Genomic DNA, 18488 nt, shown 5'->3' on the forward strand with positions numbered 1-18488 from the left:
TACACTACACAGCTTTAAAAATCTGAAGAGATTTTAAAGGGGACATTTCACAAGACTTTTTTAAGATGTAAAATAAGTCTTTGGTGTTCCCAGAGTACGTATGTGAAGTTCTAGCTCAAAATACCATATGGATAATTTATTATAAAATGTTAAAATTGCCACTTTGTAGAGCAAGTGTCTTTTTAAATGCAAATGAGTTGCTCTTTGCACTAAATGGCAGTGCTGTGGTTGGATAGTGCAGATTAAGGGGCACTATTATCCCCTTCTGACATCACAAGGGGAGCCAAATTTCAATTACCTTTTTTTACATGCTTGTAGAGAATGGTTTACCAAAACTAAGTTACTGGGTTGTGCTTTTTCACATTTTTTAGGTTGATTGAAGCACTGGGGATCCAATTATATCACTTTAACGTGGAAAAAGTCAGATTTTTGTGATATGTCCCCTTTAAAAATACTAGGCATCACACACTTTGACTTTGACACTTGGACACATCCAACTTTGTAAATGACTAAAAAAGCTTGAATGTCATGAACATGAAAGAGATTTTATGACTACTGTCATTAAGTGTCATTTGTTCAATTATGTCATTTTTATTGCAAACATGATGACATTGTTTGAAATGTCTTTGTTATGACAACTTGACAAAAACCAATACATCATAACTTGTCATAAATCTGTCATAAACATGACCTAGCAGAATAATTATTAAACTTAAGAAACTACCTAGCTTTGACATTACATTAAACTGTCATTTAAATATCTTTAAGTGTTAATACTATGTCAAATAATTTTAAATACCTTTACAAAATGCAACAGACATGTCAAAAGATTATACTTAACTTTATGTATGTGCAATACATAAAAACTGACAACTAACAGAACTTCTTCATCACACAGAGGGTACTGAAATTTTCTGACATGAATGAATTCATTTAATTTCAGGTGAATCGGTCTCCAAATGCAATAAAATATAGTTTTATCAATTTGAATTATTTTAATTATTATTATTAAATTATTAATTTTATTTGGAGGAAACTTTAAAAACCCGATTATGAATTGAAGAATATTCATGACGCTGTTATAAAACTATATGACAGCGTTTTAACACTTAATGACTTTTTAATAACAAATTCAATTTGTATCACTGTAGTTGAGGTCAAGAAAAATATTCATAACGCTGTTATAAAACTATATGACAGCGTTTTAACACTTAATGACATTTTAATAACAAATTCAATTTGTATCACTGTAGTTGAGGTCAAGAAAAATATTCATAATGCTGTTATAAAACTGTATGACAGCGTTTTAACACTTAATGACATTTTAATGACAAATTCAATTTGTATCACTGGTAAAAAAAGTGGTCAGTTATGTTGTCTTTGTAATGTCAAGTTGTCATAACAAGTTATGATTTATTGGTTATGTCATAATTGTCATAACAAAGACATCTCATTAAAAATGACATAATTGAACAAATGACACTTAATGACAGCTGTTTTAAACATTCCTAAAGTCTCCTTCATGTTCATGACACATGTTATGTCATGATTATAAAGGTGTCATGTCAGCCCCTTTAAGTAAAGTGTTACCGACTACTTTTCTGTATCCAATTAATTCACAGTGGAAAAAACAAGCCACGCCCGATAGTTTCCTTGTGTGATTTTTTCGTTTCACTCGGAAATGCGCCACAACACGGAAGTTGATTCACAAGGACTTTAAACCTGTTTGGAAACAGTCATGGTGTGCAGTTTAATTTTGTGCATACATTTTATTTGTCATTGTAATTACAGCCCTCAGTACAGCGTAAGTTTAATCATTTCAGTTTCAGTAATATCTTAATTAGTGTGTTAAATGACTATATTCATGCACTTTTATTCAGTAGCAGTGCACAGTGTTGCATATGAAATCTTAATATCACTGTTTACTGTCCACCAAAGACTAATGACATCTTTGGGCAAGCTCATGCTGACTGGTTTTGTGGTAATTAGATTTTTGCGTCATCCTTTTTGTGTGGAAAACAGTAATTGAACTAATGTGAATACGGCAACCGCTATGAAACCGAAAAGCAAGTTAGAGAGGGTGCTGAAGGCGTTTTAATAATTGATGTGCTGAGATTTTGCGCTTTAAGTCGTACTAAAAAAGATCTGTCGTATAAACTAAAGCTTTCAAGACGACGGCTCTCCTCACTCTTTTTCCCTTGAGTGTTCGTTGACACTGGACATATATTTTTCTTTCTTTCTCTCCTTAAGTTTCAACATCCGAATGACTACACCCCTCCTTTCCGTTTTGGCACCGTGCCAAACGGAAGTACAGAGAGAAACATAAGGAACAACTACAAAGAGATGCACGCCTATATGACCAGCTTCCACCAGAAAAATGTGAACGATGCCCTTCAAAGCCTGAAGACTGGGTGAGAGAGGATTTCTGGTAAAAGATATGACGGGTGGGCAGAGAGGAGACAGGGAGATTAGGAGTTTGTAGGACAGAAGTACAGTAGGTGGGTGGGTAAACTCTGGGCTGATAATAGCATCATCTCAGAGGCGGTTTAGAGGGGGTTTGTTTGGAGATGTTGATTAGCTCGATGATGTGTACTGATGGCCCTGGTTTCTGAAAACCTTTATTTGATCCGCATCTATAGTGGATATAATGTTTATAATTATACTACCTGTATACATTTTAATACACGTATCTATTATAATATGTTTTCCCTCAGTTTTATGGAAACTTAATATAAAAATTAAAATACATAACAGGATTAACAAAAATAAACACTTGCTTAATCTTAAATCACTTTGTAGATACTCCTCCACCACTAATATCATAGTGTTTTAATGTGTTGCCTGCAGAATTTTTGTGACTTATTTTTAGTATTTAACACACTTTCAGTCATGTCATGCCACCTGTTCACCTTTAGAGACTAAAATAATGCTAAATTATGTATTTGTTATTGTGGAGCAGAAATGAATAACTAGGCTGTCAAAATAAAAGTTTGTGTGTGTGTGTGTGTATATATATATACACACACACACACACACACACACATACATACATACACACATACATACATACACACACACACACACACACACACACACACACACACACACACACACACACACATATAGGGCTGTCAAAAGATTATTCGCATACAAAATAAACGTGTTTTTTTAATTAATTTATGTGTGTGCACTGTGTGTAATTATTTTATATATATATATAAATATAAACACATTAATGTTTGTATTGTAGAAACATTTACATGTATATTTAAATATATTTGGATATATTTTATATTATAAATATAAATAAAAAATACCTAAATAAAATTTTATATAAAAAAAAATATATATATATATGTATGTATGTATATGTATATATGAAAATTATAAAAATTACACCTAGTACACACATAAATTATACAAATTTTGTAATCGTGATTAATTGTTGTTCTGCATATTGGTTATCAGACGTTTATAAATTAATTATTGCTGTGGAGATCAGTATTGTTTACGTCTTTATCACCAGGACTATGTTTTGTTGCTGTTTATTTGTTGCAGACCAGAAATAAACTGAATGTCCACACAAACTTAGCTAGGTTTAAAGTATGCCAAGTACTTACCATCATTCTAATACATTACTCCTCTTTTTTCCTTTTCAGTAAACTGGATGCATTTATCTATGATGCAGCAGTCTTGAACTACATGGCTGGCCGTGATGAGGGCTGTAAACTGGTGACCATCGGTAGCGGATACATCTTTGCCACCACAGGGTATGGCATTGCCATTCAGAAAGACTCGGGGTGGAAAAGGGCAGTGGACCTTGCCATTTTACAGCTCTTTGGAGATGGTAAAGATCATCATTTTCTTTGTCTTTATTTAGCTACAGATTAAAGATATTTGTTAGAAAAAAGTTTAAGAAGGAACTCAATCCACTTGTAGTATTGTTGTTTTTTACATGCACATCTACAGTACATTGTTTTAGTATCTAATTCACTAAAGGAGTTACGCAAACCGCAACTGTTTAGTAAGTTCACCGCTTATCCCAAAAACTCACAGCTTGAGATTTCATTCAGTTAGTATTCTCTTCATTAAATGATTGTCAATGTGTTCCCAAGGCGAACAGTTTTAAAGAATGCTTGGCAGGAGATGACTTGTGCCTACACTGGCTGACAGAATGCCAACAAATGTGCCACAGAAAATGGGTGTTAGATGCGTGAAAATCTGGCATCATGTCTTTCCAAGCATTATTTGTCTGTGATTCACATTTGGTCAATAAATAACAAAGCTCATTTTTATTTACTCTTTAAAAATCATAGACAAACTACACTATGAAAATGCTGAGATGTTTTAACCCATAGTTGGGTAAAATCTGGACATACCTAATTGTTGCGTTAAATTAATCTAGAAATGTCCATATCTGACCCCACCATGCGCTGAAGCAACCCAGCATTTTTGGCTAAACCACCCAGCATAACGCAGGTGAATTTAAACCCAACGAATGGTTTGTTCATATTTTACCCCACCATGGGTTGAAACATCCAAACATTTTTTAGAGAGTGTTAACTTAGTTACGTTTTGTAGGTTTATACTAAAAAAAGTGTGTGAGGTGAAAATTATTAATCCTTTTTTGTAAAAACGATTGATTACTGATAAGTAAATTATTAACTAAAAATATAATCGTAGATTAAAGGCTCTTGCGCTGGTCTGAGCGTCTTTCGTATTTTGACATGACATTATCATAAAACTGAGATTTCATTACGACTGCCACTAGGGGGCGAAATCCGACAGTCTCACCCGAATGTAGTGTACAATGGAAAGGCAGTTTAGCATATATATCTTTAAAATATTAAAAAAGAAAACATGAAGTTTAATTTTAGTCATTAGGAGAAGAATGGCTATATGTTGTGAATACTTGAAATGTGACAATTTATGAAGTTAAACAAAAAAATGAGTTTTCAGTAATTAAAAAGCAAAATACTAGATACAAGAAGTGTGCATCTTTTTTGAAAATGCATGTTTTAAATTTAAAGTTAAATTTGTTTAAAATATAACAAAAACAACATGAGTTATAACATATAATAATAATAATAGTATATCGTCGCTGCCCGATGAAACTCACGTTTGTCCAAAACGGTTACTTTTCAGGAAGTGAAAAAACCACCATATTTCAAAAGCAGTTGAATGTAGCGTTGTCATACTTGGTACGGCATCTTTACATGTAACCATATTCTTGCAAGTGTAATGATATAATCCACATTTTACCAAAATTGAGTTTAAATGGACATACGTGCATATTTTACAGTAACGGTGGTCGATACGCGTTCTTCCGATCATTAATTAGAATGGCCAAGTCGCGTTTCATATTGACAGATGAATGCGCTCAGTTTATTAAATAGCCTACGTCTTAGTTTATTAAATACGCTTCGTTTATTTAATATTAATTATACATTTCTTAAATGTCTCTTGCAAACTATGAAAGGACAATGAATCAATACACTGACATGGGAATGCTAGACAGATACTTTGTTTGCACAGTCCTACCGTAATTTTGTCACTCTTAGACGTACGTCTGGCGTCGGGGGAAACGTTTACCTCCATGAAGGAAGTCATTGTCTCACCAGGCTATGTTTATTCGGCTATCCAGTGCTGAGCTTCGATAAACTTCACAAGACCAGCGAGATGCTTCCACAGGGCGGGAGATACGCGGCGTGATTGACAGCTTTGACACCAAGTGGATATACGTGAAAATCAGACGACATGATTCCACAACTTTTCATTGTCCATTTAGATATGTGAAGCATACTGTATATGGAAATTAACCTGAACATTCAATCCATTGAAAAATCTCATAATCGGCAAAATGGACATACGTGGTTTTCATCGGACAGCGCGGATATATAATGGGTAAAAGTAAAAAAATATATATTTAGGTAAAAATAGGGGTAAAGGTTTGGCCCGCATCATATTTACAATTTTAAAATGTGGCCCTCGAAGAGTAATAGTTGAAGACCCCTGAAATAAGGTAATAATAGATGATTTAATTCGGAGGGCAAATCCTAGGATTGTAATCTAGATAATTTTGCACTTAATAAAGCCATATACATCATATGTTCTGTAGATATCAGAGAGCAATTTAATATATTATTCCAATGCATTCTTTGGCATCATAAAAATGGTTTGTTTTCTTAGTTTAAGTCTCTTAAATGTATTTGTTGGTTGGATGTATATTACACTAAGCTTGCTTTGCCTATGATATCAAATAGCAAATGTTGCTACAGTATGCATAAAAGAAAGATGGTTCACATGCTTGCCTTGTTGTGTTAATATCAAAGTTGTTGGCAGGAAAATAAGATCTGGCAATAAATTGCTCTAATGTTTATATTTTATATGTATATATGGCTGTACTAGATTATGCTAACAAAGTACTTAAATACAAAACAGCTGTATGTTTAAATCAACAGAAAGTGTTACAATGCACAGTGTTGGTTTTAACTGTTATAACCTACTAGTGATCTAGATCCAGAAGCTATTTCTGGAAATCATCCCCTCATACCCAAACAGCATCTAAGAAAAGGGACACATTCAGGAACAAATGGAAAACATGTACACCGCAACAAACTGTATTAATACATTTATTAAGTGGATATAAACTAGTGCATCATCATGCAAAAAATACTTTGTTAAATTAGATCAGAAACACAATGAGCTTTAATGCAGGCATATCCACACAAAGTGCACCTCAACTCGGCATGCTGTCTAAAGGTATATGGTTAGCTGTATCACTTATATGGTCAAGTGTATCACTTGTGGTTACGTAAGCCTGCATATGATCCAGGAACAAAAATAGAGTCTTATTTGCAAGTGTCAAATGTATCTCAGAAGTACATTGCAAAGGCATCAACTGTGTGACATATACATGCAGGTACACATGAAAGAACAGGCACAGCATGCAGTCACTCGCACACATATGGGTGTCAGGTTTTTGAAGAATTAGACAGCACTTTTCCCACTGTGTGATAGAAATGCAGCTATTGAATGAATGGGCATGTATATGTGTGCTTGTGTATATATTGAGTGAAAAATGTATGGTTGTGTTATATCTACATTATTCCATAAAGACCAACTTCAGGGACCCTGAAAGAGGTTTAGGAATTTGATCCTGTCCCTCCTATGAGGACTGTCAGGCCCCTCGGGGGCCTTATTAGTGCTGGGAACCAAATCGCAAGTGACTCCCATAAGCAGTTGTTAATGAGAGAAAGCTCCAGTGGGTTTGAGTTTGGACTAATCTGTCGTGACAAATGTTACACGTCGCAGTGGCCGTAATTGTTTACTGTGCCGGGTTTTGTAGGCGCTGTAAATAAATGCAGCGCTGGAACGCTTTGAGATACAGTGTCATACAGTATGTAGACAAATGTGACGGGCGTGTTTACAAAAAAGCTCTCCAAAACACACAAAATTTCTGTAACTCGACTGGTCCTCCTGTGTAATTCTTGCATATTTGGGGTGGCACTTTTGCCTCACAGCATTATTTGGTATGAGTCTTGGCTGGGTTAAGGGTCTTTCTGTTTGAAGTTTGCATGTTCTCCCTGTAACAGCTTGGGTTTGCTCTGGTTTATTCCTACAGTCCAAAGACATGCAGGTTGGGTGAATTGGGAATGCCAAGTTGTCCTTCCCCAACTTGTGTATAGATTAACCAGTTCTCACCATAAATATTAATAGATGCTTGAATGGCGAAATAAAAAAAATATATTGTATATTTTAGCGACCCGAAAATGTATATGTAACCCTGGATCACAAATAAGTCGCACAGGAATATTTGTAGAAAAAGCCAAAAATACATTGCATGGGTCAAAATTATAGACTTAAATTATATGGCAAAAATTATTAGGATATTTTGGATATAGAAGATATTTTGTAAATTTCCTACCGTAAATATATCCAAACTTTATTTTTGTGAGTGGATGCAGAAAATCCCAAATCAAAATTGGCCAGGAACCAACTCTAGTTTGGTTTATGTAAAACTTACAGTTTTCCTCATTCGGTCCACAAGGTCATTACAGCGGTAAGCTAGGAGAGAGCACTAGAACATACCTTCTCATTAGTTATTTGCGTTGCTGTATACAGACTTCATTTGGACTTTGCACTTTAAATGCGATTTCATCAATATTTAGATTGTTTTGCACTCTTAAGTTCCTAATTTTTTTAATAGTTGTATCTCGGCCAAATATTGTCCTATCCTAACAAACCATACATCAATGGAAAGCTTATTTATGTAGCAATCATTCATCATTCAATTTCAAAAGTTGACCCTGGTTTTGTGCTCCAGCGTCGCATTTCTACATATAGGGGAAACCCGAGGTGAAAGTAACGCGACATGAAAGTAACAAAGCGATTTAAAGCCCTGACAAAAATTTGCATTCCAAATGACAGCATCTTTAGCATGCAACCCTGACAAATATCACGTTATTTCATCATTTCATTATGACGCATTATGCTAATTCTGTTGCATGTTGAAAATGTATATTATAATTGAATTTTTATAGTGTTCATACTGTTGATTTTTTTACTCATCAATTCATGTTTGTACTGTTGGGTTGCTTTGAGAAAACTTTAAAATGAAAATGTGACTTAATCATTTTTTGCAAAGATAATTGACAAAATATCCAAGTGTAACACGAAATCTATCTTATTATGTTGTGTTGCTTTTGACCCACCTGCGTGTTACTTTCGTCGAAGTAGCAATGCGCTTCTTAAGTTTAAAGTGAAATTATACTAGTCGTTTTACATTTGTTCAAAAATCCACCTGGTATTGATAGACAACACAGTTATTGACCACAGCAAAAATATATTTCTGTCTAAAACATTATCTTTTAGAATTACGTTTGCTAAAAAATTTAGCTTTAGCCCCTGCTATCCGCCACAGCAGGGTCCCCCGAATCTTACCCTGGAGGGCCGGAGCACAGTTTAGCTCCAACCCTGATCAAACACACCTGAGCAAGCTAATCAAGGTCTTCATGATCACTAGAAAATCACAGGGGGGTAAGTTTGATTAGGGTTGGACATAAACTCTGTAGTGCTCCGGCCCTCCAGGGTAAGATTTGGGGAACCCTGCCCTACAGCAGGGGTAGGGAACTCTGGTCCTGGAGGGCCACTGTCCTGCAAAGTTTAGTTCCAACCCTAATTAATTGTGTTTGGTTAGGGTTGGAACTAAACTCTGCAGGACAGTGGCCGTCCAGTTCCCCACTTCTCCCCTACAGTAACATTGACATCCAAACTTAATCCGCCTTAACTGAAATGTGCTGCGGGAAACCCTGGATGCGTGTGCAGCAGGCACTTATTTTGACACCTGATGCACATGGTTTACATGATGCAACAAACATATATTTTGAAAACACGAGCAACACACATGACACTCCAAACACTTATTTTGAATTTGCGCCCCTCTGAAGAGCAGTCACAAGCCGCCACTGATGTATATGCATTTAAAATGTTGCTTTAAGTAAAATTGTCTGTAAATGTTAAAAAATGTTGCTATTACAATTCTTAACCTACAACATCCATTCTACTGAGTTTGCGTGTCTCCATTGTCCATTGATGCAATTCTTGATGCACGTTTGACCCCAGGTGAAATGGAGGAACTCGAAGCCCTGTGGCTGACTGGCATCTGCCACAATGAGAAAAATGAGGTGATGAGCAGTCAGTTGGATGTAGACAACATGGCAGGTGTATTCTACATGCTGGGGGCTGCCATGGCCCTGTCCCTCATCACATTCATCGCAGAGCATCTGTTCTACTGGCAACTGAGATTCTGCTTCATGGGTGTGTGCTCCGGCAAGCCCGGCATCACTTTCTCCATCAGCAGGGTGAGTAGCAGGTTTACTTTTGAACTTATGCTCTCCGGGAAAAGCATTGACTTTATTATTCTGTAGCCAACAGCCTATTGAGTTCAATTAGCTTTGGAGTTCTTAATCCTGGCTTAGAATTATAGAACGCTTACGTGCTCGGCCTAGATTTGAGCAAAATTACACAGGCAAGAGTGCCGATGTACTGAATTTCAGCAGTACCGGGACTAGGATGTAGACATTTTGGGGCGGTTTCTCAGACAGGGCTTATCCTAGTCCCAGACTAAAATGCATGTTTGAGCTGCCTTAAAGTATTAGTCAATTTTCTTTTAAAAAATCCAGATGTCACCATGTCATCCAAAATGTTGATGTCTTTCTTTGTTCAGTCGACAAGAAATTGTGTTTTTTGAGGAAAACATTCCAGGATTTTTCTAATTTTTATGGACCCCAACACTTAACAGTTTTAATGCAGTTTAAAATTGCAGTTTCAAAGGACTCTAAATGATCTCAAACGAGGCATAAGGGTCTTATCCAGTGAAACAATTGTCATTTTTGGCAAGAAAAAGAAAAAATATGCACTTTAAACCACAACTTCTCGTCTTTCTCCAGTCCTGTGATGCGCCACCGCGACCTCACGTAATACGTCATCACGCCAAGAGGTCACGGATGACGTATGCGAAACTACACCCCAGTGTTTACAAGTGTAGAGAAAGAGGACCGCTCGGACGTTGTTGTATGTCGAATGATGCTAATTAATGTCTTGGTGTCAGTTTATTGTTTAAAATGATCCGCAAATGTGCTTTTCACATTTGTAACACGTGACCTTTTGACGTCATTACGCAATTACGTGAGGTCGCTCTGGGGCGTCACAGGACTGGAGTTAGATGAAAAGTTGTGGTTTAAAGTGCATATTTTTTATTTTTCTTGCCAAAAATGACAATCGTTTCGCTAGATAAGACCCTTATGCCTCGTTTGGGATCGTTTAGAGTCCTTTTTAAACTGCTATTTTAAACTGCATTAAAACGGTTAAGTGTTGGGGTCCATTAAAGTCCATTAAAATAAGAAAAAACCTGAAATGTTTTCCTCAAAAAAACATAATTTCTTCTCGACTGAACAAAGAAAGACATCAACATTTTGGATGACATGGTGGTGAGTAAATTATCTGGATTTTAATGGACTAATCCTTTAATTTAAAAACATCTTGCACTGACTTATCTTAACATCAGTGACATTGTTTTGTCTCAAGATGCACACTAGTATTGTTTTTTGCAAGATATGTCCATAAATGTTCTAATATAGCTAAGGCGTAGTCCTGGCTTAATCGAAACCCTATCCGTAAAACTGCTCCATAGGGACATAGGTCAAGTCCTGCAGATAGTAACAGGAGTGCTGATCTTTAAAAGCAGTGTGAAACTGCTTTAAACAGTTTTTGCAGTTATGTTATTATTGAGTAACTTTCATTTTATTTACTTACACAATCCCCCGGTTTCACAGACGAGGCTTAAGGCTAGTCCTAGACTAAGACGCATGTTTGACCTGTCTCAACAGAAAAGAACTTGCACTGACAGGTCTCAAAATATGCCAGAAACTGCTTTTTCAAGTTTTTTTATTTAACTTAGGCATAGTCCTGTTTTTTTTCTCAGCTTTGTCTTTGAAACCAGGCCATTGTGATATAAAAACGCTTTTTACATTAGATGTAACTACAATACTGATGAGCAAAAACTGTATTTTTTTATAATTTTGCGATAAATTACAAATGGATATCCTAGTAGTAATGAAATTGTCGTGTCAAAAAAATCCATGCTGTTCCTCTCATGGAAAAGCCTTCAAAATTAGCTTACACACAATTCAGAGTAACACATTATTTTTTCAAATCCTGTTGAGGTTATTTTAAAAGCGCAATGAAATATGATTATCATAGTAGATTTATTTCCCTTTGTGATGTAAATAAGTGGTTGAACACCAGATAAAGCAGCGTTAGATGGTTAAGGATAAAAAGAATGTATAGTGAAAAGAGAAAAGGCAACAGGCAAAAAGGAAAAAAATAGCAGCTCTCAAGAGGCTAAAGAGAAAAAGAAATAAGATTACACTAGCTGAGAATATGTTCCAGTCCAATTGGACGGAAGGGTCAGAAGATGAATGGGAATAAGAGGTACGCTGGGAAGGATGACCTAAGTTAAAACAGACAAAAGGTAGAAGAGATAAGGGGAACATAAAGAAAAGGAAGACAAAACACACCCGAGAGTGCGTATACAGTTAGCGAGACAAGAAACATTTCTGACATGTTGGCTCACAGGAGGGGTGGATCACCAGTACATGTATGACCTTCAGCCTGGCCAATGTTTCGCCAAAGTGCATCACAACCTGCTCTCCTTGTTAGTCTGGATATAAATGGCAACACCCAACAATTTGCAAAAGATAATTATTTTGATTCCTAGCCATTTTCACTATTACACATACAGTATGCCATTAAGAAATGCATTTGATAAAATAGAAAAATGGAATTGAAATTAAGTAAATCTGAATGACTGTTAAATGAGCGGGAGAGGTTTATTAGACTATTGTGTAATTAATTTGTCATAGCAATGATGAAGGAGAAACTGAGTAGACACCGCCGTGTCGGCTGAATTTTAATCACATTGATTGAAAACATTGATGGGCACTCAAGACCTCAGAGTAACTGCAAACCTGTCACCCAGTCCTCATCAATCTGTACTTCTGTCACCCTCGGCTGTTCTCTCACTTCATTCACTTTATTTTCCTCTATTCATTTCTTTCTATCTTTATATGCTGCTGTGACCCAGTAAGTGTTTGGACACAGAAACGAAATTACTAAAATATGATTTTTTTTCATCACTCATGTTATTCCAAACCCCTGACTTTCTTTTTTCGCAGAACACAAAAGGAAGTCGGTTAATGAATTGATGGTTGGGTGAACTCAATGGCAGAGAATCGTGACTCATTTCCACATTTAATAAGGCACCCAAGGGTGTCCGCAAGAAAAAGCCTTAACCTTGTGTTCAAAAATGGATAATGTAATAAACACATCTGTGGTTCCTTTGCCAGGACACCTATAAGATGTTAAAAAAGACAACTATACTAATACCACGTTTTTGTCTCCTCTTCTTTGTTTTTGTTTTCTATTCTTCATCTTGTTTGTCCTACAGGGCATCTACAGTTGCATCCATGGTGTTCAAATCGAAGAGAACAAATCGGCACTTAACTCACCATCAGCCACTATGAACATGAACATGAACAACACGCACTCCAACATTCTCCGCCTGTTGCGTACTGCCAAGAACATGACCTCTGTGCCCGGGGTCAACGGTTCACCGCACAGCGCATTGGACTACAGCCATCGTGAGTCCGCTGTTTATGACATCAGTGAACACCGGCGTAGCCTAGCAGGCCACTCTGACTGCAAGCCTCCACCACCTTACCTGCCAGAGGACAACATGTTCAGCGACTATGTAAGCGAGGTGGAGAGGACTTTTGGGAATTTGCACCTGAAGGACAGCAACCTGTACCAGGATCATTACCTTCATCACCATGGGGGCACGGGATCCGAACTGGCTCTCGGTATGTCGGGTCCCCTGCCTAACCGACCACGTAGTTTAGGCAGTGCCAGTTCATTGGAGGGTGGGTACGATTGTGACAGTTTAGGGGGAGGGGTAGCGCCCATCTTCACCACCCAGCCACGCCAGTCGCTGACACACCGGAACAGGGAAAAGTTTGACCTGATTGCAGGTCACCCAACCCAGTCAAGCTTCAAGTCCGGCCTGCCAGATCTGTACGGGAAGTTCTCCTTCAAGGGTGGGGCATCCAGTTCAGGGTTTATTCCAGGACATGACAGGTACTGCGGGGGAGGTGGGGTGGGATCGGGAGGCGATGATGGAAACATACGTTCTGATGTGTCCGATATTTCGACTCACACCGTAACCTACGGGAACCTTGAAGGGCACGGCAAACGGCGCAAACAGTACAGGGACAGCCTGAAAAAGAGACCTGCTTCGGCCAAGTCTCGTCGTGAGCAGGATGAGATTGAGCTTGGCTTCAGAAGACGCACCCACCACACTATCCATCATCACCACCACCATCCAGCGACACAAGCACATCGCTCAGCCACCCCGCCTGTGGAGCGCAAGAGCCAGAGAAGTGGTAACTGCACCTCTTATTTATTCAGAGACAAAGAGAATTTGAGGGACTTCTATGTGGACCAGTTTCGAGCCAAGGAAGGGGCATCCCCATGGGAGCATTTGGATTTAGGTGATGCTCCAGGAATAGGAGGGGGTGGTTGCGGTGGCGTAGTTAGTGGTGGTGGGGGAGCATGCACTAGCTTGGTTCCCATGGAAGATTTCCTGAAAGGTAAATCCAAAAAGACAGAGTGTAAGGGTGGAATGGGAGGAGGATCACCTGGGCAGCAGGGCCATGCATGCTGGGAAAAGGGCATTGGAGGGGTCGGCGGGTTGGCTGGAGGGGATTGGGAATGTCGGAATTGCCACAGCGGAGGAGTTGGAGGAAGCAAGCCAGTTTGCATGCATGGGGGAGGTGGGGGTGGGGGTTACCCAACTGCTGGGGGACCAAGTGGAGGAGGTGGAGGGAGTGGGCAAATCTCAAGCCGTCCTAGTTCAGCCTCCTGCAAGCGGTGTGATTCGTGCAAGAAACCAGGCAACTTGTATGACATCAGTGAGGACAACCACCTCCTCCTGGATCAAATTGGGGGCCAGCGCCCTCTGGAGAGCGTAAAGGGAGGGGGAGGCACAGGGGCCCAAACCCAGGTACAGAGGCGGAAATTTGGCCCAGGTGGTAAGGTTTTGCGCAGGCAGCATTCTTATGATACATTTGTAGATCTGCAGAAGGAAGGGGCAAGCAGGATGGGTGGGTTTGGAGGTGGTGGTGGTGGTGCATCAATGCTTCCTCCACCCCGAAGTGTGAGCCTAAAAGACAAAGACCGGTACATGGAGGGCACGAGCCCCTACGCCCAGATGTTTGAGCAGTACGCGGGAGGGGATCAGGAGACGAGCTATTTTGGTGCAGGGGACAGAGGAAAGGGTGGGGGTTCATCATTTAGCTTATTCCGTGGGGGTGAAGGTGGGTTGCATCGTCGCTCCGTGGGTGAGAGAGACATGAGGGACAGGGATAGAGGCATGATGGGAGGAGGTGTGGGCGGTACCCGAGGGGTCGGGACTTACTCCTTGTCTAAATCTCTCTACCCAGATAAGGTGAACCAGAACCCATTCATCCCAACCTTCGGCGACGACCAGTGTCTATTACACGGCGCCAAATCATACTACATCAAAAAGCAGCAGGCACAGCAGCAACAGACGCCACAACAGCAGCAGCAGCAGCTCCTCAACAACAGTCGGGCTGACTTCCGGGGCTCCATGGGGGTGACTTCCTATTTGCCTGCCTCTGCCACTTCTGGGGTGTTGTCCAATGTGGCCCCTCGGTTCCCCAAAGAGCTATGTCTGGGCGGGCCTCTTGGCAACCACCACGGTGGAGGACCTAGCAACAACAAGCTGCTGTCAGCAAGGGATGGGTTAGGAATGGGGCAAGGACAGAGACCGTTTAACGGCTCAAGCAACGGACATGTTTATGAGAAGCTTTCCAGTATAGAGTCTGATGTCTGAAGGGAGGAGTCAGAAGCAGATATATATGTTCGAAAGAGGCGAATGGACATGCGAACAAGAGAGGAACATGAAAAGGCAGTGTGTAATTAGTACCTTCATGCTTGAAAAGGAAGAGGAAACTGTGTGTAAGGAACTGACTCATGCTTTAATTAAGTGGATGATGCGCTGTCAAGCATGCGTATGTATATAGAGAGAGGGGACCTGCCCACTGTTGAAAAGTTGAGATTAGGGGAAAAACCTGTTGATTCCTCTTTTATTCTCTCTTTTTTTGTATATCCCACCACGTCCCTGCTCCTGTCATCGAAACAGTGGCCAATGCACAGATTGCAGATGGGACAACTGTGTACAATCCTTTGTACAATCGTGGATGGAAATCAATTACCGTTTTAAACAACAGGGTAAAACTTACAATAATTGTATTGATAATGTTCTTGATAATAATATTATTATATATTATTACAATGTTTATGATGTTCCATTTGGGCTTGGTTTATGGGTGTTTTATGCTGTTGCATATTTGTACTGTAGTTTAAGTTATTAGTTAACAAACCACTTTGCAGGAGGCTTATTTGATTTCTTAATCGAGCTTATTTGATTGTCAGTTGAGTTGTAGACAAACCATAAAGGTTCTTTATTATTGATTATTCAAGTTTATTTTACCAGTATGGAGTGCTGTAAAATGTGTGAACAAGGCATGATTTGCAAAGTACTTCAGCTGTACTTAAGGAAATGTATTATTGTGTTCTTATTTTATACTTTTTTTGTTTGTCAGAACAATATTGGTTTAATACACAGCACGTTATGTGCCTTACCAAGACTTACAGTATACCAGATTTACAGGTCATATTGCCATGGTAACTTTCTGGTCACTGCACAGAGATTTGTCATAGGGTGAATCATATTATTCACGATCTGTCCTTTTAATGACGTAAGCACTGATAAGGAATATCCAGCACACTTGCCTAAAAATGCATTCATGGCGTACTGTAGTATTAATTCACAAAACTGCGATTTTAAGAAAATAACGATCAATCAAACATAGGAACATAATTCAAGGTTTTGCACAACATAACAGTACACTGTACTCATATTTTGACAACCAAAATCAGTTCAATTCATTTTTTGTCCCCCATCTCTCCAAAGAAATCTTTGATCAATCGGCAAAATAAAACCAGGATCGTGGATTTGTTAGCAGTGGATATGCGCATTTGTACTTTCCTAAGGCTGATATCAGTCGGCAGGTTGTGCTATGTACGATGAAATCATTTTATTTCAATATCTTATGTAAATATTCAATTGTTTCCGATCTATACATTGAATAGACAGAAAGGATGTAACTTTTCAGGTCTACGTTTTACCACATAAAAGCCTAGGTTAGATGCTATTTAAAAAATTAGAGTGTAATAAAATGATCCGTAAATATAGTTTCAATACCCACTTGAAGGAAGTTGAGGTGTTTCTCAGGAATTTTGGTGGGGCGAAACAAACATATCATTTAACCAAATTGCCCGAATCAATAAACCAATAAACTCATTTAATTGGACAACCGAGGGACGTATAAGGTTGCAAATATTTTCCAAATTGTTTCCACTAATGAACTCTGACGGCAGGGCTGTCTAAAGAAAGGATTTCTCTTTGAACGTTTGGCCCACAGCTTAGAGAAAATCCTTTACTTGAAGTTTGTTGTGTTTATTGCAGATTTCTTTTCTACGGTTTTCTTCGTGAATGAACTGTTAGCCAAACAGGTTTCCACTTTAAGCACAATATTTCTAATATTTGGTTTTTAATTGATGTATCGCTATCGATTTGTGAACTTCTACCTTAACTTTTTGCCACATTTCTTTTTGTGTGAAAGTTTGTGTTTGAAGAGCCTGCATGTATTTTACTTATTTATGACCATATTTTGAGCGTTTCATACTTTTATGTCAATTTAGATAAGATGCCTGCTCGTTGTTGATGTGCATCATACAGGGTCAGGGTGATACAGTAGCTGTGATTCTAATAAAATGACGAGATGTTTGAAATACAAGGCAACACCTTTATGTTGAAGTTTTGCTTGGCAAACCCCAAATTTGGGGAGTTACAGGAATATTGACATTATTTGAGTATTAGTTTTGAATTACCATGATTTTCAGTTGATCTTGCATCATCTTTATTTGCATGGTACCATGTTTTTTAAAATACCTTAGTTCATAAATCTTTTAAAAATATCTCTTAGCAGTCTATGATTTGAGAAAAGACCATAGAGACAGAGCGCAGCTCGTCATAACCTGGGAACCGCGCCCACCGGGGGGGGGGGCGGTCCGGCCGTCTCCATTGACTTTGTGTTGGGAGAGGCTGCCTCCTTGTCATTTTTGTTTTCACTTTTGTGTCTTTAAACGCTCGTTTGAGATACATTTTTGTCTGGAAGATTTTTTATAGCCAAATGGGGAAACGTTATTAATCCAGTGCACCAGGAACACAGTGCCATTCTGATCTGAGAATCAGAATTTAAGACAAATTGACATCTTTGTCGTCTTTAATTCTGTCTTTCTTGTAATCTGTGGTTTAAACCACTTATTTTAAATGTTACTTACGGTTCGCAATTGTACAGATTCTGTAAATATGACTTTGTGTTGCGAGGGGCTGCCTCCTTGTCATTTTTGGCTTATGGCAAAAAAACAGAGTGGTGCCTGGAAGCTGCTGTGTGGCAGTGTGTACAGCTAACAAGCCAAAGAACCCAGAAATAACTTTTTATAAGCTGTCGAGCCATAAAACCCAGCCTTTGAGGAGAATAAAGTGGATCGCCGACTACGTTTCCCCCTAGTGGACGCAGTTTTACTAATAGGAGTACTATGAAAAGTTGCCTGTTTTCACTTTTGTGTCTTTAAACGCTCGTTTTTTGAAGTCGACAGCTTATAAAAACTTATTTAAACTAGTTTTTTTGGCTTGTTAGATGTACACCTTGTCACCCAACAGCTTTTCGGTATTATTTAGTTTTTAAGTTTAATCTGTAAATAAGTTTTTATAAGCTTTC

General features: G+C 38.5%; 1 protein-coding gene across 8 annotated transcripts in view; it reads left to right on the forward strand.

Moving 5' to 3' along the window:
• grin2bb (glutamate receptor, ionotropic, N-methyl D-aspartate 2B, genome duplicate b) overlaps window positions 1-16202 on the forward strand; it is a 141161-nt gene extending 124959 nt beyond the window's left edge. For 6 of the 8 annotated variants that reach the window (XM_055204710.2, XM_055204709.2, XM_055204707.2 and 3 more), the window contains 4 exons: window positions 2251-2411; window positions 3660-3847; window positions 9625-9863; window positions 13010-16202. In XM_055204710.2, coding sequence (XP_055060685.2) covers window positions 2251-2411; window positions 3660-3847; window positions 9625-9863; window positions 13010-15472 — 3051 coding nt within the window. In that variant the 3' untranslated portion in view covers window positions 15473-16202. The remainder of the gene's footprint in view (window positions 1-2250; window positions 2412-3659; window positions 3848-9624; window positions 9864-13009) is intronic. The other 2 variants (XM_055204711.2, XM_055204712.2) reach the window with 2 other exon arrangements.
• Window positions 16203-18488: the final 2286 nt, after the last annotated feature.

Source organism: Misgurnus anguillicaudatus, chromosome 3 (assembly GCF_027580225.2).
Source record: "Misgurnus anguillicaudatus chromosome 3, ASM2758022v2, whole genome shotgun sequence".
Lineage (NCBI taxonomy): Eukaryota > Metazoa > Chordata > Actinopteri > Cypriniformes > Cobitidae > Misgurnus > Misgurnus anguillicaudatus.